Below are 24,399 nucleotides of genomic sequence, written 5' to 3' on the forward strand. Positions count from 1 at the left end.
ATCACAGTAAGAAGTCGTGGTTTTCTACTCTTCTACGGTCCAAGAAATACAGCACCAGTGTTCCAGTCCCAGTGCACATACACCATCTGCATATGTTCTTCAGACAATTTTCAGAAAAGGAAATAACAGGAGATGGATAGCAGGGCCTCACCTGAGAAGCAGTCGATATCCTCTTGACTGAGATTATCCAGTGCGAATCAGAGCTTTGCCTAGATCCATCATTTACAGTCTTACATTTGATATGTAAAAATCACTCGTCAAGTATTTTTAGGATTTCCTGTGAAGCCCACCTGACTGCCAAAGTTCTCATTGAGTTCTCAAAAAGTCGATTTCAGCTACGGATCTCCCTAAGGGGGAGATGGACGCATTCAGCAAAGATCAAAAAAGACTGCTTGAAGGAAAAAAACAAGTATGTAAACAAGAGCGCACATGCTACCAGCTTGTGCCAGCACTATAACATCAGAATGAATTACAAGCACTGGAGCCCTCTGGACTCAGGACCAAAAAACAAAAGCCTCAATTGCAGACCTGTCACCAATCATCACTGCTCACTTGGACAGTATGTGCATTTGTAATATATGTGATTTATAGGTAATGAAAGGTGCCTGTGCTGTTAGTATTCTAGCAGACAGACAAACATGACAAAATAATATGCCTTACAATACATACCTGGAACTAGAGAAATACTGTCTTTTTCTCTTTTTATCAAACTGACTGCTTTTTTCCCTCGAGACCCGAAATCTCTGAAACATTCTCTCGGGTGATGCTACAGAAACTGCAAGAAACAGACACACACACACACACACACACACACACACACACGCTGTTATTGTTAACAGCTGCCTGTGGTGTTCATCTGCAGCACAATTCAGCAGTACAGGCAACTACAAGCACTGCAAATCCACAGAGAGATGCAAATGTCCAATTGATATTCATTGCACTCAAGCAGTCTTGCACAGAGCAAGGGCATGTCTGATCACAATAAAACAGAGCTGTGTGGAACTAATATGCAATGCTGAGACCAAGGTTAGTGGAGCATTTTGTGTTCTTATAGTCTTGTCTATTAATGGAAAATAGGAGACAGGAGTGTCCGGGGTTCTATTGTTAGTGCCCCTTATGAATAATTTTGGTACAGAGGTAAACGCTTTTCTAAATTGCAGTGCAATGGTTCAATATGGACAAGACTAAAAAACTCACTGGCTTATTTGTTTGTTCATTGTCACTATCCCTTAGTCTGGAGCTTGCCTGGACATGCAGGCCGAACACAACATGTTCTTCACACTGACAGAAAATAGTGACTGGAGGTCCAAATTATGTCCAGGTGTATTTGGGAAAGTTGAGGTTCCTGATGGTTCTTGAAAACATCATGTAGTGAAGGAATTTTGGTTAATGGTAGTAATTTAGTCAGGACTAAGTAATTACTGAGCTATGTAACTTTCCCTGGTATTTCCAGTCTCTTAAATGTAGACGGGCACCAATACCAAACGCCCACTGGGATCAAGGCAGAGTTGTCAGAAACGTTACTCCGCTAATGACAACTGTGTGTAGCACTGCTGATTGACCCAAGAAAGCTGCCACACTGGCCATCAGGCACTACACATACTGTACCATAGGCAGACAGAAAATGCATCATGAATATGTAAGAACTTCAAACTTAACAACAGAAGGAACATATAGAAGGTCTCCTCAGGCAACAGCCAAACGTCTGCCAGCATTACTGACATGTCTGCATTCAAAGCAAAGTATTACAACAGAAATACACATGCTTGAACTGTAGTTTTGGCAAACCTGCAACTTAAATAGTTCAACTTTCAGTGTTGCTGATCTCAAGCCATCAACCCTAATGTCAAGGTTGCCCTCAAGCTCTTCTTAAGCTGCTTCTTAAATCCATAAAGAAGACTGAAATTGAATATTTTGTATACACATCTAATAAAACCAAATAAAATGTTGCATGTACGTTTTTACATTGTTGGCATCTGGTAACTATAATTGATAGCACATTCTAACAATAATTTATATGAAATAAAGTAGGTGTAAGCGACTATAACAAGTGCATGGTCATCAACAATAACTTCTGTAAATGTATTTCATATGATTACAACTATGTTGTACTGCATGATCTGTTTGTGCAACAGCTTCTACAAATCGGCCTACTGATTACAGTTAAGTTAGCACTTTAAAATAGTGTCTCATTAACCATTTGTTACATGTAATTGCTGAACAGGAGGGGGTATCTGTCGAAGTGTCTCTGGGCAATACACTGAACCCCCAACAGCCCTTTCCCATCGCCAGCTGTGCAGTGCCGGTCCAAGCCCAGTAGAAATTGGGGAGGGTTGCATCAGGAAGGGCACCCGGTGTAAAAACTGTGCCAAATCAACATGCGGACAATGATCCGCTGTGGCAACCCTGAACTCACGGGATAAGCCGAATGGAAAAAAAAAAAGTTCTTTTGGTTTTATCCCTGGTAAAATACATTGTTCACATATCAACTATTTAAGACCAACTGTAGTTGCTCTACATGTAACTAAATTAGTCCAAATTTCCTGAAGGCCTTTTTAGATGCATAGCCATTCCACCCTAGATAAATGAGATCTTTAAGTTCCTCTACTTGCCATAGTTTTAGTATAAAATATAGATTCTTAATGATTCTCAGTTCCAGCTGTTTCAGATAGCCTTGGAACATATCCATATTAGTATGCTAAATGTGTTGAATGAATAAATGTTTTTACCACAGCTTACAAAATTTTGACATATTTTGCAAACGTGCCCCCATGTGTGCACCATAGTCAGACCACCCCATTCAAAATTGTAGACCCGCCCATAACGTTTCCCAGGAGAAGGCAGGATACCAAATCCCTCTGATAAAGTCCTACACTTTTTATTTGACTTCACATGTTCACTGTTATGACAGTGAAAAACAGTCATGTGGCTTCGAACCTGTACCTGCTCCAGGTGTCCGCAGGGGGGCGGTACGCGCTGCAGTTTGACGGCGCTGCCTTGGAAACGCACCACCGGAGAGCGTCACCACTTCCTGGAGCTCACGTTGTTGGTGACGTCAGAGGCGCAGCTCCAGGGAGAAACTCAGCTCCTTTCTCCAGTGTGTGTGTTAGTGTGTGTGAGTGTGTGGAGGCAAGCAAAGCGCAGGCTGAAAAAACTTTCCTCTGAAACACATCCGTCGTTGCATGTTGTTCTCCTCTGTAAAGACGAACGTCAGCTTTGGATTATGCACCTGGAAGAGGAGATTTTAATGTCTGAATACACATTGTACTTGTAATTTCTGCGCTTCAGCACAGAGCGCAGTTTCCGGATATCGACCCACAGTTTTGGGGAAGATTTGCTCTGCGTCTTGTGAGATTTTTTTAAGCTCCTGTCGTCCTTCTGTGATAACTTGTACTCTACAGTTACTTCATTCTGATAAATCCTGCGACCACTACCAGAAGATGGAGTCATACAGATAACAAGGTAAGAGTTCAGCTTGGCTTGGTTTGCCCTGTTTATTTGGGGCCAGTTACTAAGATCACTGCTTTGATACTGTTGTTTCCTAATTTGGGCAACATAAATGACATTAAAATAGACATGCAGCTGTGATGAATTTGGCCATTTGTAGGTGAAACGTCTGTTCTAATAGAGCAAAGGCATGTGCAGAGTGTTTACTGGTGGCAGCCTCACTTCAGAGGCCTTCTGCAAGTGAAAACTGTCATATGGACAAATTATTGTGTGACAAATGTCATGTTTGGGCATGTGCAGGTGCATAGCAAACCTTCACACATTAGTTTTTTGTTTGGTTTTAAAACTGGTTTTTGCTGCTAGAAATAATGATTTGGATTTCATTTAGATTTTAATGGTTATTCCTGATGCAATACTGTTTGACATGTTTTTGGTCAGTGGTAAAAGGTATATTTAGAATGTCTGGAGGTGTGAGTGATTTCTGGAAAGTCATCATCATCATCCTTTGCCTGTAGACTCATTCATCCTTTTTGTCCTTTTTTCTCTACCACCGGTCTTCCAGACCTCTGTGATTCACAGTGGTCAGTTACGTGTGTGTGGATGTAAAGATGTGTTGTCCTCAGCTTTTGTCTGAAAAGGTTTTCACACGCCTCATTCTTTCTATCAAACCAACCATTTTCCTCGCCCCTGCTTATTTCACTCCATGCATTTTCAAAGTACTTTAGGTCCATGAGATCATTGTTTGGTACAAGTGACAAGGATGCTGGTAAACTTTGTCCAGACTTCTGAGACCGTCTGCCAAATGTGATTTTAATGAGGCCATTGTGTTCTTCATATCGCATCAATATGAACCGCAATCACAGGAGTCGGAGCAGCAAGCTGATGGATGAGTTGTTTCAATCTTTGCAGCGCCCCTGGGAGCTCTGAAATGGCCTTAAAGTGAGAGTCAAACTGTCAAGTGGAAACCGCCCACAGATATCATTGGTGTGACTCTAGCAAAACAAATCAATTTGGCTGATAAAGAGACCGGGTCCCACAGTTTAAATGCCAGCCAGAGACTGACATGATGGATTTCTAATAAAGGGTTTGTGAAAATACTCCGTAGTTATTGTGGAAGCAAGTAGTTGACAGTATGTCATGTGTCGCAAAGTTAACGCTAGCAGGCTGTGTTTACAAGTGAGAAAGGCAATGTTTTAACTCTCTTTAATGTCCAACTATCAACCCTCAGGACAATAACACGCAAGCTTCTTTGCATGTTATAAATTGTGCATCTTAATCAGTGAGACTTCCATCACCATATCCGCTCAGCTATGAGTGTGATAGCATGCTGTCATTCACAAGTCTCAGAAGCCTGGCCACATGCCAGACACCCACTGTCCAGAGGGGTGGGAGTCAAAGGTTACTATGACTCATACAGTTTGACTGAATTTCTTCCCTTGAACTATTTTACATGTTTCCTGGTTACACTCGAAAATAAAACACATTTGTCATCAGGTGTCAAAAAGTGTCATATAGCTTTTGTAGCCTCATACAATATTGTAATAGTGAAACAGTATTATTTCTAAAATGCCTAACTACAGAGATTTAGTGAGTCGGTGTTTTGTAAAGAATTCTGTTCACTTTCTACACACTCCGTTGTCTTGTAAACCAGTTTGACAGGCATGGAGTTTGACAGGCACAAGCATTTAGTCATCTGGGAGGTTAAAACAAAAATGCTTTTGTGGGATGCAGCGGTGTTGGAGAATAAAAGTTTGGGATTAAAAGTTTGGATGTCTGCTCTCAGTTTTCACATTTTTGTCCAATCTGTCTGATGTGAGTCCCCTAACTTTGTGTGAAGGCTGTTATGGGCTATAGTGCTTCAAATCGAGCTGCAGCCATTCCAATTTCCTTCAACCTGCAGAACCTAAGTTAAGGCCATTTAGGCCAAATTTAGTTCACTGGTCATTATTTTTAGAGGCAACTACCTCAGAATCAAGCTCTTAAGTTATACAAATTTTCTGTAGAGAGCACTTTTTTGAGGAATAGAGAGCCTGGGATAAAGCAAGAAAAGCTATAGTTTGCTAAAGTTTGCAGGAGCACAGTGAGGTCCATCTATTAGAGACAGTAATCCAAGATATTTGGCACTATCACATTGAAACCGCCTAAAGCTGCCTATCTGACCTAAGTCAAGAAAGGCCTGGATATAAGAGAAACCAGGTCACCCCATGTAATGGAGCCTTAATCCTCTGCAGAGTTTGGAGAACGAGGCAGGGAGATACTTGTAAATGTAGCACTTCAGCTATCAGGCTTTACAATGTATCGGCCAGTTGAACGTCACACATTGGTTAAAGAATAAAGAAAACTTTTTAGCCATTCTCAGATGGTACGGAGGGCTAACTGCTTTGTATCTCGCAAATAGGGAAATACTGGCCACCTGAATTATAGCACATCTACAGCAAAGCAGAGTGGTTGCAGCATCACTCTTTTCTTTGGCGAATGGGAGACCAGTCAGGACAAAGAGAGTAATGAACTGAGAAAAATACAAATATGTCCTTTGAAGAAACTCATATCCAAAGTATATACCACCTCAGATTTGGCAAAGATGCACATTTCAGCTTGGACAAATAAACAATATACTGTACTTCAGCACCATTTCATTAAGTCTTTCGATGCTTTGACTGCCCCCGATAAAGCTCGATTTAAATCCACTTCCTAAACAGTGTGACAGAGTTTGAGCTCATGTGCAAAGATCAACGCCGGACAAATACAGTTGTGCACACTGCATGTGGCACACCCAACCTGATGTAAAGCAGTAACTGCTGACAGTGGTGCTTCAGTGTAGGATTAAGGGTCTGCAAAGATGTGTAAAATTACAGCCTTTTATTTTCAGTAAACTTGCTAAAAGTCGTGTCAAGTTATTCCTATATTATAGTATTATAGTATACTTTTAAAATGCTAAAGATGGAAAATACAACTCATAATTTAAGTTGAGGCCTACAGCGGGAGCTGGCTTGTTGCTGTTTGTGACTCCCGTCTAAAGTCATTTGGGGTTGCTTTTTTTAAAATCTTTGAAAGTCCAGTAAGTCCACCCCTCACCCCCCTCTCCTGAAACCTAGAGGAAGTTGTCCTGATTGAGCTTTGTCTGCACGGCTTGTCTGACCGTAAGGACAATGCCATCAGTGGCAACAGAGCTCGGGGCTGCAAGGACAGCCGGATAGACAACATACAGCCAGACGAGGTCATACAATAACACAGAGAACAAGTCTGTGTACGGAGTTACGCAAAATACCGGAACTGTTCAGGCATCTTTGTTTTTATTGTCTGCTATTGCCTGTGTATTCTAATATGATTACATAAATACACACACTTCTATATTTAGATTTGCTTTGTTGCAGAGATGTGAAATGAAATCATGAAATTGCGTTTGGATTTTTCATTCTTAAACTCACTCAGCCACTTTGGCATCAAAGGCCCAGAACCGATACACTCTTCATGGATAAACAGCTTGGTGGCAAAGCAGAAATACTTCCTTGTCTCTTTGTGAACCACAGCTGTTTGACATTTGGTCTCATGAAATGGGTTTAGTCTATGGGCTGTCTCTGCATGGCTGCATTTGGGTGGAGAAACACAATGAATGAATGTGCTTGTAATAGCATGTCACTGCATAATGGAAAAAACAGCTTACTTTACAGATTGGCTTAGATTCCTCTCAAGGGGAGAATATAGTTGGAGTTATCCAGGGAGTGGATATCGTGGACGACAGGAAGATCATTCCTTCATTTGGCTATTTTTAGCCTGTGTTCTGTTGTTGCTGTTAACAGCAGACAAACCTCTGAGCTAACAGGTCCATCACTTTTATACACTAGAGCCTGATTGTTGGGTGGAGATAACATAGGTCAGCTGTGCTTTATAAACTGAAGTGTTAAAGCCACTGTTTTAACATATGATCAATTGTGGATTTGAGTCTTTTATTAAATATTTACTGGTTTCAGCTCATCAAATGTGAAGATTTACTAGTTTATTTATTACCATTTTATTGCCGTTTGGCTTGTTGGCTGAATGTTATGGAAAAAATGATTAATAGGAAAATTGCATTTTTTTTATCCAAAACCCTTTTTGATGTTTCCACAAAACAAGATTTGGATTCCACAGCCATGGTCAGTCATAGCAGTGCTTTGAGCCAAATGTTCCCCATGTTTCCCATGTTCACTGTGTTAATTTAGCATGTTTGCATGCTGACTTTTGCTCATTCGGCTTACAAATGCACAGCTGGCCGATGGGAATGGGCTTTTTTTTTGTAGGTATTTGACAAACAAAAGTGTTAGATGATTGTAATTTTAACCTGATTAGAGCAGTTCATGCGAAGTCAGGGGATCCCCAGACTTATTAGGATCTGTCTGCTGGGATTCATGAATTTCTGCACCACATTGTGTGCAAATCCACCGAAGAGATAAAGAGGGATTTCACTTAAATGTAAAGTTGCACATGCTGACTGTCTAAGATTAAAGGTCATTGCATCACCAGAGGTGTTATGAGTCATTATCTTAATATAGTTTGTCTGTAATAAATTACATTTCAGTCCACTAGTGCTGTATTTGTTAAAAAGTTTAGTAGTACAGTACAGTAGTTCAAACTGTGGAATATTTCCTGGTATCAGCCTCAGATATAGGGACTTGAATATATTCAAGGCTAAGGAACATTATGACCTTTTTCCTTCTATTTCCTAACAGAGGCATAATCAGTAATAATATTAATTCAAAGTAACAATGAGATCAAGCTCCCTTTGACAACCGAAGCACTCCTTTTTACCGATCGTGCGTTTACAGTTTAAACAAAATGTACAAATAATAGCTTTGCATCAAATGGGAGACTCCTTTATTTGAAATGAAACATGGATTTAGTGCCAGATGACAGGAAGAGTCCTGTTAATATCTTGTAAGAAGCCATTGTTAGGCTTTGTGTCCTGTTCAAGACCTTCACTCTCTTCTCTGCAACAACTTGGGAAACTAAACAAAAGGAGCAAAGGTTATAATAAATAAGTACTGATGCCCCACATAGTGTCATTCACCTGCCCACACGCTCCTACCACCACCCTCAGAAGGCCCCAGCCTGTTCAGCGTGCAAAGTATTGTCTTACTTCCCAGAATCAGCCTGCATAGCCCTTCTGACTCATGTGGGGTTGCCACAGCACAATCTTGGCCATCGTTCAGATAGGACAACCCCACCGCTGACCTTTATAAAAGAGTAATTCACCTAAATATTTGTGACTAATCAGCTTTTACGTCCAGCCTGTTGTGCAGTCGGGCAGTTATTGTGATCAGATCACCATTTCTTCATGATGTCAGGGGCCATGGTTCATTTATCAGCATGTTTAATGGACCATCTGTAACATCACTATAAATATACAGTTAGACCTTGCTTTACAGAACAACACCTTCTTCCTTTTCAAAGGGAAATGATTCTGCTCTTAATAATCAAAATTTAAATCTCATTGATTTAATCCATATAGTACTTGAGTGTAAAATAAAAAAAACAACTCACTCGGGAGTCTAGCACATAAATCCTTATAAAACCAAAAAATGTTTTTACACACTTGTTTTTTGGACAGGTGAAGCACAAATATATAGCGTGTTAATCACTTAGCTTTAAAGGTGCTGTTAGGCAGGTTTTTATAGCAGTTGTGCAGCCAGTGTAACAGTTTCCAGGCTTTATGCTAAGCTAAGCTAAGCTAATCAGTGGCTTCATATTTAGCACACATATGTTAGAGTTGCTGTACTCTTGTATCCAGTCCTGCAGTTGAAGCCGCCACCACTACAGTCAGTAAACAGGTTGTCATTTCAACTAATTAGATACAACTCAGTGTCACAGTTGTTCTGAATGCAAATTCTGTACTTGTTGGATCTGTGGCCTGTGATGGACCAGAGAACTGAGAGCTTCCAGGGATCCGTCTCTCAGCTGTCTTCTCCTCTTCACCTACTGATTTTGTTTGTCTTCATGTTTTTTGGGATTGAGTGTTTTTTTTTTTTTAAGACAAGCATGGAAATGGAAATGGGGAATGGAAACACTAGTGAGCTAAAGAGTTTAGAAGTTAACCTCTGAAATTGGAATTTCTTTGGTTCTCCACAAAAAAATGATTTTAGAGATGAGGTCATACTGCTTAGGCCACCAAGCAGCTGCAGAGCACACCTTCCATGTCTCAAGTCTGAGGATGGGAGAATGTTCCTCGGAGACCCACAGCCACACTGTTTACTTGGCCAGAGAGTGATGTAACGGAGCTGAAAGAGGTTAGTAATTATGCGTGTGTGCATATACGTGTTCGTCTGCATAGTCTTGGCTGTGATTCCTGTTCAATCTTCCCAACAAAAAAAAAATTGCTGTGCGTGGTCGGAGGAGCACGGCTCTACTCTGTCTGGGTCAGACCGTTCCCTATAACCCTGCGTCTGTAATTCTATCCTCTGCCGTCCTCTTTTTAATTAACTTCCTCTGTCCTCATGCTGTGACAAAGGAGAGGAATCTGCCTGTGAAACATTAGTCTGACTAGATATGTTATCTATTTTTGACAGGGAGGTGCTTCACAGTTTTATAAAAGCACTTCTGGATGTGTGCAGCATTTGTATGTTTGTCTTTTGACTTCCCTCACAAACGTTCGCGTGGCGAGACAAGCAGTCTTCTCATGGAGGACATGTGGCAGCAGAGCAACAAGAGTGAGTGGCGATTAGCATTTGATCTTCAACAAGCGGGGCTGTCACATTGCCTGCCTGCCAAGGAGTGTGTGCAGAGAACTGGGCTTACGATCAGTGGGCACTACTAGCCTGGCGTCATGCTGGGCAGAGGGGCAAGGCAGATGGGCCATCTGGTGACTTGCTGGCATAGGACAGGGGCTGTTCTGTTTCAGTGCGTGCATGTTTGGGTTTGTGTGCTTGTCGGCAACAGAACGGGCAGCGTGGTGTTAGGAGACCACCTGTCTCGTGGCTATTCTTCGTCTCTTTCATGTGTGGTCAGCAGAAATCATCCTGGCACAGCCGGACGCAGAGCTTTGCTATGACATATCAAACTCCCCTCCCTTCTGGTGGTTACACAGCGCTAGTTATACTGTATATAACTGTATGTATGTGGTACATTATAGTTTTTGTTAATCTTGACCTTATATAGCTTTGTCCATATATGATGATCAATATCCCTGTTCTTAGATTATGATCACCGTTTAAACCTTTTTTGTCAGGCTTTGTCTTTATATGCTTTGAACTTTTAGTTTTCCAGTCCTTTAGCTGTTGTGATTTGTGCCACTGACAGCAATGTACTACATGCTCCCTCGTTCAAACTCTGCTGGCACCCTGTGTCTCTGCCCCTCAGGCTGTAAATTGCTATGTGGCCGCCTTTATTGCTTTTATGAAAAGTCACAATCTTTGGCTGACACAAAGGGAAACTCTTCGTGTCTCTGCAGACTGGCTGGAATGTGTGTCTGTACTGAATGTTTAGGGTAAAAGAAACATGCTGTACACAGCGGTGCAGGCTTTAAAAAACACAAAAACATGTGCAGCTTGGGCACTAAAAAGTGATGCTTCAAGAAAAAAAGAGACTATCTAGAGAGTGCTTAGTATCCCAAGCTGTCTTTCTAGAAAGTCGGTGTTAAAACATGTTGATTTTTAGACTCTCTCCAACTGACTGTAAGTTTAAGTCTCATCTATTTTTCCTAATCTCCTATTGTTGTTTTTTAAAAACTAGTCATTCCTTTATTTTGCACGTGAATTTATGCAACTGTATATTAGTGCATTAAAAAGTTCACAGGCAAAAATTGTTTCAATTGAAACACTCAGGGGACCCACGTAGCTTAACTAGTAGCTTATGGTGACTAATATTAGGTGAATAAGCAAACTTTGGATAAATGTGCAGCAGACATGAGGCAGTTCTCCAACGTCTTGACTTTTGGTATGTGTGGATGTGAGCGCTTTTTTATCTTTTGTTTGTTTGTTTTATTTTAGCTTTTTCATTTCCACAGTGTGTGTTCAGCAAAATATAGCTAGGCTAAATAGGTCATATGTTTATCTCCGGGTATAGTTGTTTTTTATTTTTTTATAATTATATGTGATCTAGATTTTAGCCTCTAATGTTAGTATTATCTGTACATACCATGGATCAGAGAGAAACACAATTTCAGTACCCCAAATGTATTTACTGTACATGTGGAAGAACTGACAATACAGCTTGACTTGACTTGACTTGACTTGAAAGCCTTTTATGGCTGATGCCCTCCTGCAACTCTCCCTACATGGCTTTGTGAGTGATGCTGTAGTCGAAAACACCTCATAACCACTGTTCAGTACGGCAGCATACAACCTACTGCATCTCTAGTTTCTGTTCCCCTTTTTTTTTTTTTTTCGGCAAAGCCTGCATTTAAAGAAAAAAAACTAATGTTTCCCACAATGTGCAAAGTGTGCAGATAGCTTATTATGGGATATGACCAGTATTTTTAAGAGTCAACATTTCATTGCTCTGCAGTATGAAATTATTTACCACACTATTTGAAATGCATTATGCGAAGTGTTTTGTTCTAAAAAACTGCAGCGATTTCTCCACTCTTCTTTACTTACTGTCACCAGCAAAACACAAAAACAAACTGTCAGAGGTGAAAGACTCTTGTGTATCACTCCTTTATGGGATGTGACAACCACTTTTCTGCTTTATGCCTACTAACCTAATGCATGAAATGTCACCGGCTTTGTCTTTGGAGTTCTCATGATCTCTACCTGAGGCAGGCGGTTAGGCAAATAGCCGCACCTCCCTCCCTGCTGCACCATGAGATCTCAAGGGCACAGGGCTCCTCCATCATCAAACACAGAAGAACTCATCCACTGCTGCCTGTGGTTCTTAGACTAACAATAAAAAGGCATCAGGGCATTTGTGAGGTTGAGCTACCAGCATCAAATGCAGCTCTTGGCTGTTGTGTTGTTATTTGTCTGCCAGGACTTTTTATAAAAGGATATTTCTACCTCAAGAGACCATCCTGGTTAAATAAAGATTAAATAAATAACAGAAGCGGGGACACTAATGTGTGGGAAAAGCTTTGTATTGAAACTACCACCTGTGTCCTGTTTTGTGCAATCACAGCAATATTATGTACACCAAGCTGAAGGAAAAATGGCACAATTTATGTTGATGTTTTTCATTTCTGCTCCCAGGGTGAAGTCTTCGCTTGCATAGAGAAGTTGAGCTTTGTGCTCAAGTTCAACAGGGCCACTTCCTGATGATGACAGTAAACATGGGTAAGTAGTATTTAAATGCAGGCTGCTGTGCAGTACTTACATAAGAAACTTACACGATTACCGGGAAACGTACTCTCCTCTCACCTCCTCTTGAAGGAACAATACGAGGAAAAAAAACACACGTATGAGAGAGAAAAAGAGTGAGGAGGTGGTTAACAGGTTCAGATGGCAGATCTGGCTTGGTCTATGTACTGTAAATTATCATTTGTAGAATTATTTGTTTACTTTTTGTACAATTAGATACAACATTTTGTAATTTTGTACATATGTGCACATGCATAGTATCTACCCTAAACATTTGAGGTATACACGATTTCAGTGTAGCACGTTCATTGATGTTGACACCTACCAGGCCTGTAAACAAGCATATGCACTCCTACATCTGTGCACAAATGAGAATTACAGAAACCCACAAACAAATACACCCAATATGATATGTATATGTATTTTTACATGTACATATGCACAGGCCCTGGTTTCAACCTATTTCTGACTGATTTCTGTCAAAAAAACAATTAAATCAATCTATTTTGTCCTCTGAGAAACTTTTAGGGCAGCAGTGCTAAACACTGCAACACTGTGCTGCCTGTACGTCAAAACTGTCCAATTCATTTCTGACTTCCTTCCATTGATTCCACTGATCATGTTGCCTTATTTTCCCCCCACAGATGACGGTCTCCAAAATGGACCTGGACAGCACAGGAACTCTCAAGGTAAAATTAAATTCTCTTTTACAAACCACTAAAATTACTTAAAAGTACTTTTGTTTAATGAAATAATAACAGTCTTGAGAGAAAAATTCTAGTTGGACAAAACGGTCAAACACACCCACTAGCGCTAGCATTTTTCTGACCTGTTCATTTGTTAGCCAAGTAACCTTTAGAGCTGGAAATTTAGTGAGAACTTGTCTTATTCCGGTGTGTGTCAAGCCACTTAGAGCTAGTAAGCTCTAGCTCTAAGTGTCTGTTGATCTAAATTTGAGCTTTGGAGAAAGCCAGCCTTGCTATTTCAGCCTGCTTCCAGTCTTTGTGCTAAGCTAGGCTGATGTCCTCTTTACTTTACCCTCGTAGGTCAGGAATAGGCACGATCCTCCTATAAATAACTGTCATTAAAAAGAAAATGAGCACATTTTCCGAACTGTTCAATGGTTACTTTAGCATAAAGGCAATGTACACAAAGACCTTTTTGAGACGTCATTACATTTCCATTACAGTATGGCTGTAACATAAGCATGTGCTAAGAAGGAATGTCGCAGCCAGGCATATTTTGGATGTAAATGTCTGCAGACATTGCTCCACAAAAAGACTTTCGACATATACCTTGTACAAACATTAACAGCAATTATTCTCACACAACCACAATAGTGAATTACATTAGTCATTATTCTTGGAGAACGATTAACCTCAGGCGTTTAAACATTACACCCATTAGGTGTTAAATTAGCAGAGTTTGAACAAACAGTAAGTTGCGTGAGAGTATACTGTTCCTTGCTTAGGCTGGTCTGACTGTATATTTGTGTGTGTGTGTGTGTGTGTGTGTGTGTGTGTGTGTGTGCGTGTGTGTGCATTGTGCGTCAGAGCTCAGCCCATGCTGCTGCTGTTGCTGCTGAGTGAGGACACATTTGGCTTCAGCTGCTAATTCTGCCGGATGCCTTTGCCATGATGTGTCTTTCGGCACCAGGAAATCCCCTCAATGTCTTCATTCAGGCAGCCTGCCTCACACACACAATCGCTGCCTCGCTGGCCCTTGCACTTTTTAAGGGCCAGGTAGTTCCTGCACTGCACTCTTAAAACCAGCACTAACATGCTTATTGTTGAACCATGTGCCTGGATCACAGTGTTCTTGCTTCTGATGACTTGTGACAGTCTGCTCAAGCTTCAGTTAAGACTGTGGGAGAATAACTCATTTCATGTAAACTGTCTCAGACTAGAGTTCTTACTTCTTAATTGTAGCCACTGCCACTTTCACAGTTCTCAGGCTTAGCCTGAGAAAATAAGAAAGATGCAGAGTGATGATGAAATTTCCAGCAATCAGCCTCCGTGGTGTAATGTGGCTCACTCTGCTTTGCTTCCTGGAATTCCCCCTTTTCTTATGCTAGTCACATTTTAAGCAAAACACAAGAAAAAGCATAGAAAGCTCAAAGCTTTGAAAATTAAATGCAGGGATCCCATCCTGTCCACAGAAATGATCAGCTATTCTGGGTCTTGTCGACAGGAGGTTCCTAAAGTTCCTGTAGTTCATTTGTGAAAAGGCTTCTGGCAGGGGTTTGTGGTCGGTGTGTGAGCTGGTTGTTTTCCACTGTGCCGGTGGTTAGCCTTGGCTGGCCTCGGACTGGCAGCGGCTGTGGACTAGGCCTGAGTGATGTAATAATTTCATTTATAGGCAGCCATCACAGCCGGATATGTATGCCACCCCGCATTTCTCACACTCAGTGCCCCGTTCTCCGAACAACTCTTCCCTCTCAGCTATTATACATAGCTCTCAGAAGAGCAGGTCTCAAACACAAATAAAGATGCACATAGAGACACACATATGCAAGCCTTTGTTTGTTTTGTATCCTTAACTGTACATGCACAGAGCAGATTGGAGTGCAATCCTTGTCACTAACAAAGTAAGAGGGTTGAGTGTTGGTTTGGGAAATAAAGACTGATGTAGTGTTAGCAAAAGTTGTTGTTGGGTTTGATTGTAAGATAAATATTTTTCAGGGTGATTCAGCATGGTAATTGATTTTTAAAAAATTTTACTTCAACAAATTACCAAAATGTGACTTACTCTCGGTGAATCTGTAGTAATATAAAATATAATATAATATAGGCTTGGTTCTAATTTTATAACACACACAGCCATTACAGTACTGTATTTTTGCATAGTAGGTCTTGTAAAGTCTATTGTGGTCATGATATGGAATAATGCTGTTAGCCCAGCTCCATATTCAGAACAGACAGTGACTCAGTTTGTTCCTGTTGAGAAAAGACAAGCCTGGTCCAGCAGTTAGTCATCTACCACTGCTGACACCTTGTATTACAACTATCAAGGCCCCCTCTGCAGGTCCCAAGAGGGAGTGTCAGTTTGATATAGTCTGTATGTATTCCCTGTTTTATGAAGAAAGTTTCTATGGGATTCCACTGTAAAGGTATAAAGGTTGTTTACGTACGTAGGTGTGATTAGATTCTTTTCTCTTTTTCTATTTTTTTTAATGTCTGTGTTCTCCTGAAAGAAACCAGGGGAAGCAACCTGTTCTTATCCCAGTCACACAATTCACAGATGTGGCTATAAAATTGTTGCTGCACAAAGGAATTTGCTAATGAGGCACATTCCAAGAATGACTGGAAATACTTATTTTATTATCTCTAATTGCAGTAAATCTCAATCGTTTTAGTGCTTTGACATAATAAACCATCTAATATATTGCTTAACTTCTCAGTATCAGTCCGTCTCTTGCTCTCACCCTGTTTGTACTATTTGCTCTGTGGGCTGAGATTTTCTGGGTGTGACTCTTCTTATCACTCTGCCTGATTTAGCTTCTCTGTGAGCGGAGGGAGTGTGCCAGTGAGCATAGAGGGGAGTTACATCCGTCTTCTCTTCACTCCTGCTGCTATATTGGGATTGTCAAACAAGACATCCACATCAGTGGTTAGCTTTTGATGTGGTTCAACATCAGTTTATGTTAACTTGCTGCCTGGGCCAGGGGTGAAAGATTGTGGTCACTGAGACAGCGAGTAGGAGTAGCTTTCCTGAGAGTGTTGATGAAATCTGGCAAATGTCCAACTAACCCTGGTTTACAGTAAAAGGGTTAGTTTGGCCTTATAACAGTAGAACATACTATATCACTGAATTCTAGTGTTATCCGGAGATATTTTATAAAAAAAACAAACAATTAATCAAATTGCTTCAGTTGACATCCCAGTACAGTAGCTGTGTTAGTAACATGCATAGCTGCTAATAAATATTTTATGTGCAGCAGTCTGAGCCATAGTTAATTACAGTTTCTTCGACAGTGTTATTATATAATTTAGTGTTTCAGTCATCAGTACTTTATTCAGTCATGTAGTGGGCAGTTTTTAGTGCCCCAACAATAATAATAATCAGTATTTGTGTACTGTACAGTGTTTGTGTGACCACTTGTATTGAATCAACATTTGCAGATAACCCGAGTGAGGTATCAGAATAGGGAAAATATCCAAAAATATCAAAGCAACATTCAGATTGTTATATATTTCTATATATTATATGTGTGTGTGTGTGTTTGTGTGTGTGTGTGTGTGTGTGTGTGTCTGCTGTGACCCCTTGGTGAACCCAGTGGACTGACCCACTGTTGTTAAACAGCTGGCTACAAGAACTATGTGGTGGGAACAAGATCAAATGGCATCTCAGACTCCACCTGCTCCCTGTGCTACTAACACACGTGCCGTGTGTCTGACATTCCCAGTGATCTTTCATACAGTGCAGAGACTCTTTTTTTTTTTTTTAAAGAATGCAGTATTTCCTGCAGGTGGTGTTTCTGTTGCGTGGCACACGCCTGACCAGAATCCTGGTTAAAAGAGAGAGAGAGTGTGTGTATGTGTCTGTCTGTCTGTTTGTGTGTGTGTTCATAATGAATGCACCCATAACTCATCTGAGAGGCAGGCAGGAGCTGAGGTCAATGACCTGTTCTTTAAATTGTAATCACCACACTCAGATAATTGGTTCTATTAAAGTCTCTTGATATGGTAATGTTTGGCATGCTAATCTGCATGATTACCCTTTTTACATATGAGATATGAGTGTGTGGCAGAAAGTATGAAATGAGAAATGCAGGTTTGAACTGAAAAAAAAAAGAATTTCACTGTTTAACACTTAAGCCCCTTTTCCACACAGTAAATTTTGAATTTGTAATTCAATTGACTGACTTCGCCTGTGATTTCTCAATAAGTCAATAAACTCAGTTAATTTTAGGCCTGGAGCTGTTTTCAATCTGCATCGGTCAGTATTTGAGAAAAGAGCAGATCATGAGACCAAATTTTGACTAAAGAAGCATGTTCCTGAAATCTCTCCTGTGATATGAAATGAAATGAGAAATGCTTGATAACTGAGCTCCAGGCTACACACTCCTAATCACATTTCCCCCCCTACAACAGGCACTCACAAACACACACACTGCATTATTAAATACCATAGCTCTTCCACAGTGTTTGTTTGCAGAGGACAGAGTTTTAGGGAGATCAACAGAGTGAGCTTTATCAACAGTATTAGAATTTGTCACTGTTCACACACCTGCATAGAGATAAAGATTAGGAAAGGCAAGGATTTACAATTGTGGGACAGAGAAATAATTTTGTTTTCCAGATTTTATTCATATGTAAAAAAGGATAAACTAGGCTCTTTCCATTTATGGAAATTCCACAGATTCAAATTGCATCATTGCCTGGTATGAAGCTCCAAAGCAAGCTATGCAACAAATGGTGAAACAAATTACCATCTAGGGCTGTAATTCTGACATCCTAAATGTTAGCAAACACTACCATGTATGCATGTTTATGCCAGGTCATATTATGGTACGGACATCTGTTTCAGTTCCTTTATTTATTTTCGATGATTGACAGCTCTAATGTTTCATTTCTTAAGACGACGAAGAGGCACTAAACTCCATCATGAAGGACCTGGCAGCATTAGGTTGCCGCTACACCCAGCACAAGCCCAAGAACAGAACTGTACTCTACAAACAGGTACGTGTGGTGTTTCTGCTTAAAGAGTTACTCCATACAGACATCCAGAATTTTATTTTATTTTTTTAAAGATGGCTATAAAAGATTGTTTGTCTTTTAACTTAGACCATGAGGTCATATTAGTCAAGCCATTCCAGTGTTATTGGTGCAAGATATGTAGTGTATCAGTGGCAAGGTATGTATATAAATCTTTTTTTTTTTTTCTGCTGTGGCCCAACAGTTTTCTGGATGGCAAACTCAAGTGAAGGTTGTGCTGTAGTTCTAAAGAGAGTACAGCTGATTATAGCAGATTATATGCTGTTTTTACTACCATACAAAATATGGAAATCCATTCAGTAAAGTACAGGCGATACTTTATGTTAATTTAGTGAATTGTACACCGTTAAATCAGTGGCATGGTGCTGGTGGACACAAACAGAACGAATAGTAGTATTTCCTCCATTACGAAAACCAGCCTAAATAGTGAGTGGTGTATGCTGCAGAATCGATTCAAAATTAAGTCTAACTTTAAAGTATTGATTTTGGAGAAATTTGTGGACATTAGCGGCAAGAATATGCAGTGTTTACAAAATAGCTAGTAGGAAACAATGAATTACTCTTTTATGTATATTGCAGAAATTGTTGCAAATAATAAGTTGACACAGTTGGCAATTCATCCTTTCTCTTCATGGTTTTGTTCTCTCAAAAATTCAGTGCTTACAGGATTCAGTTCCTCATAATCACATTGTGCCTCTGTCGGAAGTCGTTTCCTTCTGTTAGTTCTATTTCTGTGGAATGATAATTGGCAAATCCTCTTAAAGCACCAATGTTTATGATGAGATATAAACAACCAGTGAGGAGCAGAGAGAGTTTTCCGCTGTCATCTCTGAGTTGGGGTAAACCCCTACTTTTTACCCAAAAGGCTGCACTCATATGATGTCAGTGCAGGTTTATCACCATGACCTCATTGCAGACTTGCAGGCTCCTCCAGATTCCTGCTCCCTGGGTAATGACATTATGAATACAAAACTTAGATTGTGTCATGCCACCACTTCGTGTCGAGTTAAGGGAGAATAGTCTTACTATTGTTGAATAAACTACAGCAACTATAGCACAAAACATGACGCAATATAATGCTTTTTGTAACTTAAACACCTTGTCCAGCTTATCATTTTCATTTTCACTCCGCAGCCTGTATTCCAAATACAAACATGAATCACTTTAACTTTCCACTTCCATAACTCCCCTCTGTTGTTATTTTTCCTCTCAACAGGATTTAAGAGTCAAGCTGGAGCATGAGAGAGAAAAACGGTATGTTGGAACCTTTGTATTGTTTTTTCTACTGCTCTGGCCAAGCACTAACTCTTCAGTTCAGATCTTTCTTGTTATGCTTTACCATGCCTGGGATTTTCTGTCCAAGGGAAATCACAGTTACATGCCAGAGAAGCATAAAGAGAGGGAAAAATTCCTTCTCTGACATTTAGCCGAAGCCTTGTATTTCAGACTTGGATGGGCTGTTTGAGGGGGGGGGAGGAGGCAGAAAGACAGAGGGAGTGCCAAGTGTTTCAGGTCAGTGTCCAGTCTTCCAGGCACACCCCAAATTAATATTTAATCCTCTGTGTTTTCTTGTGCTTTCTCTCTGTCTGCCACAATCTTCACCCAGAAGCCATCTGTCCTTCCTCACAAACACCAAATAGAGTTACTCTGCGAACGCTCTTAAGAGTGTTTCTTTTCCACCAAGGTGCCTTACAGATTGTTTACCATGTCTGACTACTTTGAAAGTAAGGCCCTTACTACAAATAACAGACTTTTTGAAAGGGAGAAGCTTTATTTGGTGCTGAGCCTCGTTTTGCCTTGCAATCGTTCCATGTATGGATGCTGTGTGCATGTCTCAGGTCCTTGTCTGGCCTTTAGCTTTGCTTTCTGGAAAATGTTCATACACAGACTTTGTCCCTATGAACTCTTGTTTGACAACCGACAGAGAAACTGAACTCCAAACGACTCCTTGGGTGGGTGGGGGTGACAAACACAGAGTATACTGTTACAGTGGAAAATCATCAGAGGGAGACTGACCAGAACCTGCTATAATAATTGCCTAGATTCAGAATATAGACCAGGGGAACAGGCATTGGTTCAGTGAGGCTGTGATTTGAAAACCGCAGGCTCACAGGATTAGGAAGGAGAAGGGAAACGGCACGCTCCTGCAGCAGAGTAGAGCTTCACACTGGGCATCTCCACTTGTTCAAATCCCTAATTGGCTACTGCTGAGAGGGAGACAAGTTTTTCATGTTCCTGTCTCCGTGTTTCTGCCTCCCTCTGTTTCTACATCTCACAGTCTTCTTCTCTTTATCTTGAGCTTCCCTAACACTGCACTGTTCTCTTGGAATAGGCAACGGCTCACTATTCATAGATTTGAAAACATATTTGTATTCACTTTAGTCACTATGTCAATTCCCACTTTCCTCTCACTTCTTGTCATTTTTTTAGCTACGCTACTCTGTGTTAGTCTTGTCTTAGACCTGACCACTTTCACAGTAGGGCATGCTTTGAAATCGGGAGGATATCCTGAGTTTGTTATGTTATATAGACTAAAATATTATTCTATTATAACAGTAGCAAGACTTGTATATTTATTTACATGACTGTAAAAAGAGTTACTCATAGTGACAAATGCACAAAGAATTTTCACTAACTTTGCAGGTCCCTCCAACTCAACAGAGCCATTAGCTTATTGTTTTGGTTTTCTGGACAACAATTTCACAGTTTTGGTTCAGATCCCTGCTTCTGTTAACAAGCAGCTGTTTATTTTATGTATTTATTTTTATCAGAAGAGCTTTGATAAAGCCAGTATACACTTCCTGTTCAGCACCAAACTGTAGAAAAGTTAGCAAGCATAAGAGCATTTACTAGCTAAACAGCCAGATATGTTTCTAAGGAGCTGGTGGAGATGAAAGAAGACTTTATACAGTATTAGACTGGTGGACAGAAACATGACTCCAAATAAATGCTAATATTGCCTTGTGCCTGCTGGATGTTTGCATTACAGGCAAATTACCCATATCAACTTGCATTCTAGAGTATTGCTAGTATAAACTAGTCATGACTTCTGTCTTTAGTTGGGTTATACAAATACTGACCAGAAACATCTATCTGAACGACCTTCAACATCTGTTTGACCTGGAGTTACTGAGCAACAACAAGCCCCACCAAGCCCCTGCACTCCTAATTATTCTCATTATGGATAACTTTATTAATAACAAATTTCATGACTTTATCTAAACTTTTTTTATTTAATTAGAGAACTTATTAGATAAAATTTTACATCTGAGCAGAGCCCACGGCACTTCAGTTTCAGTCCCTGACTCAAGATAACCATGCTGTCTGTTCACAATCGAATCTAATTGGACGCTGACTCTTTTCATTGGCAAGTGTTGAAGGTTTGGAGCAGGAAATAGGAGCTGTGTCTCTCTCTTCCCCTGGCTCTGCCCCAGGGTCTCCTGCCAGGGAGTAAAGGAACAGAGCCAGACCATTTATGTGTGTGTGTGATTGTGATTGTGTCCGTGAGTCAAAGGGAAAGAGAGAGTGTGCTGGGATGTGTGAAAGCATTCTTTCTGCTCTCCAAATCTGTTTTTTCTGTAGCAAAGTGTGTCCCCACATGCTTGCACAGAGGAAGGAAAGTCATATCTTCTGGAGCAGCAACCTCGTACCCCCCTCTTCCACATCCCTCCAGCTTTTTATCAGACACATCATCACCGAGTATAAACAGAGATGGAGAGCATTTAGCTGTGCCGCTGCTCGCGTCTGATCTGTAGGCCTCCCTCTTCCCAGAATCCTCTCCTCAAATGAGGGAACCAATGAGCAGTCATTAAGATAGGCAGAGCTTTGGCCTCTGATTAGGAAATGATGGGATGAAAACAAGTCCTTTTATCAGGATACTATAAAGAGATAGTGGGCTGCGGATTCTTCAAAAGCACAGAGTGAGAGGAAATAGAAAAAAAAAAGGAGAAGAAATACCGGACAGAATCTCTTTCTTTTTTCCCCTTTATTTTCTCAGGCTGTCTCCGTATTTTCTCTCCCACAGTCTGTAAATATCTCAGCGTCTCTGTATCTTTCACTCTGTCACTCTTTAAATGAGGAGGGAAAGACACACATCCTGCTGCTTTTGCTGCCGCTCCAGATTTTTTTCCCCTTTCCTCTCAGGAAGTTTCCCATCTGCCTTTGTGCTGGCTTAGTGGAGAGGCCCAATGGTGTTGAAACAGTGACCGATGCACACACTGATTGGGAAGCACACTCATGCATATAGAGTTTTGCACAAGCACAACTGGCATCCATATATGCATGCACTATAAACACTTGCTGATAAGCTTTGACTCAGACAGATACACAAAGTGTGCACATCCGTCACGTAGGCATAAAATAGATAAACACTGACATATATCAGAGGGGTTTATTCCGGTGCATTCTTTTTTCATTGCACTGATTAATGTCCTGCTAGCATCTTGGTACCTCGGCACACTTCTCTCTTTGACCTTGCCAACCTCTACTTTTTGCATCTGTTACTATGGAAACACTGTCATATGGTGTCTTGTAAAGGAGATTTCTTTCAGGGTCACAAATAAAAATGCACATACTTTTTGCTTTAGTGTCTTATAATATTGTGGACATGTTGATAAGATTATAACTAGCAAACTTTGAGCAGGTATGGTGGTCAGTCAACTATCTCAGTCTGTACTCCTAAAAGTTGCAGTTAGACATGATTCTTGCTTTATTTTTGACCTCTGACCCAGCTGTCCTTCTCTGGTACCCAGAATAATCCCCTTTCAGAGGCCGATGAAGATCAAGGAGCTGTTACAGAAAGTCACAGAGGCCTTTGGCCAGCAGATGGACATGTTCTTTATGGAGCATGAGGTAAAAGAGAAAGGCAAGGTGGTTGGCTGTAGTTATGATTCTCATTAACCATTTTACAAGCATAGAAAGTCAAAAAAGCAAATAGTTAGAGCATTCTATTTATCTTCTGAAAAGCATAAAACCATGTATTCATCTAGTAGTATCTAAACAACATTGTAAAAAACTATACACTATTTCCTTTAACTTGATGACAATACTATCTATATAATCTTGTATAAGCTGATGCATTCACATGCCATTTTTATTAAATAGTGGTCAAAGAAAGAGCATGTGCTATGTGTTTCCTTGTCCTTTCAGCTGCTGCTACCCCTGAAGAACCAGGATGACCTGGATCAGGCAGTGCTGGCGTTAGGCTGCACCTCTGGGACCAATGGGCTGCTCAGGATACTGCTTAAGACCCCCAAGAACAACCATGTGAGGCCCTTAGTAATGTCCACTATTTTAAGTGTATAATTCGCAGAACACCATTTGTGCAAACACATAAAGCATGTCTTTTTGTTATTATATTTGGGGCAACTCAGGTTGAACTATGTATACAGAAATTGCCCTTTTAAAACCATAAAACCTTTGCATTTGGCCAGCTGCATTGGTAACACTGCTGAAGTTGTCATCTTAGGTGAAACAAACTTCCTTCACTGACATGACAGTACTGAAATGCTGTCTTCATTTCCGCTCTTGTTGCTGTTTTCTTCCTTTATTTTGTCCCACTTATGTATTTTAATCTTTGTAGTACCTACAGGTGAACAGCAGGGACAAACAGAGTGAGATGAAGTCATCGCGATCACTGGGAGATTTGAAGGGCTCTCTGCTCAAGGGCTCAGACAGGGTGCGCAAACACTCGACAGGTGAGCCAGCATACAGAAACACTTTCAAAAATGCAAAATCCCAGGTAATCAAGCATAATGCCTTTAAAAGCTTTAAAGAAGTTGTTATGTGTAATTCACACCAGTCTTCCTGTCTATTAATCAGAGGGAGTAGGGAAAAAGACAGGGGCAGCAAACCAAAAAGTTCAGTCCAGTCCTACAGATGCTAAGGTTACTTGTGCTTTTTCTATAGCCTCAAGAATCACCTGTCAGTCTCAATTTATGAACCAGAGTGATGCCATAGTCATAGGAATG

At 40.6% G+C, this 24,399-nt stretch overlaps 1 protein-coding gene across 4 annotated transcripts in view; it reads left to right on the top strand.

The window, feature by feature from the left end:
• The first annotated feature begins 3,071 nt into the window (after nucleotides 1-3,071).
• The window catches only part of map3k22 (mitogen-activated protein kinase kinase kinase 22), a 33,888-nt gene continuing 12,560 nt past the window's right edge, over nucleotides 3,072-24,399 (top strand). The window contains exons 1-9 of one of the 4 annotated variants that reach the window (XM_067486087.1): nucleotides 3,073-3,462; nucleotides 9,567-9,710; nucleotides 12,606-12,689; nucleotides 13,358-13,402; nucleotides 18,294-18,394; nucleotides 19,647-19,684; nucleotides 23,182-23,281; nucleotides 23,579-23,695; nucleotides 24,012-24,126. In XM_067486087.1, coding sequence (XP_067342188.1) covers nucleotides 12,671-12,689; nucleotides 13,358-13,402; nucleotides 18,294-18,394; nucleotides 19,647-19,684; nucleotides 23,182-23,281; nucleotides 23,579-23,695; nucleotides 24,012-24,126 — 535 coding nt within the window. In that variant the 5' untranslated portion in view covers nucleotides 3,073-3,462; nucleotides 9,567-9,710; nucleotides 12,606-12,670. Of the gene's footprint in view, nucleotides 3,463-9,566; nucleotides 9,711-12,605; nucleotides 12,690-13,357; nucleotides 13,403-18,293; nucleotides 18,395-19,646; nucleotides 19,685-19,884; nucleotides 19,943-23,181; nucleotides 23,282-23,578; nucleotides 23,696-24,011; nucleotides 24,127-24,399 lie in introns of those variants that run through there. The other 3 variants (XM_067486089.1, XM_067486086.1, XM_067486090.1) reach the window with 3 other exon arrangements.

This window comes from Channa argus, chromosome 19, assembly GCF_033026475.1.
Source record: "Channa argus isolate prfri chromosome 19, Channa argus male v1.0, whole genome shotgun sequence".
Lineage (NCBI taxonomy): Eukaryota > Metazoa > Chordata > Actinopteri > Anabantiformes > Channidae > Channa > Channa argus.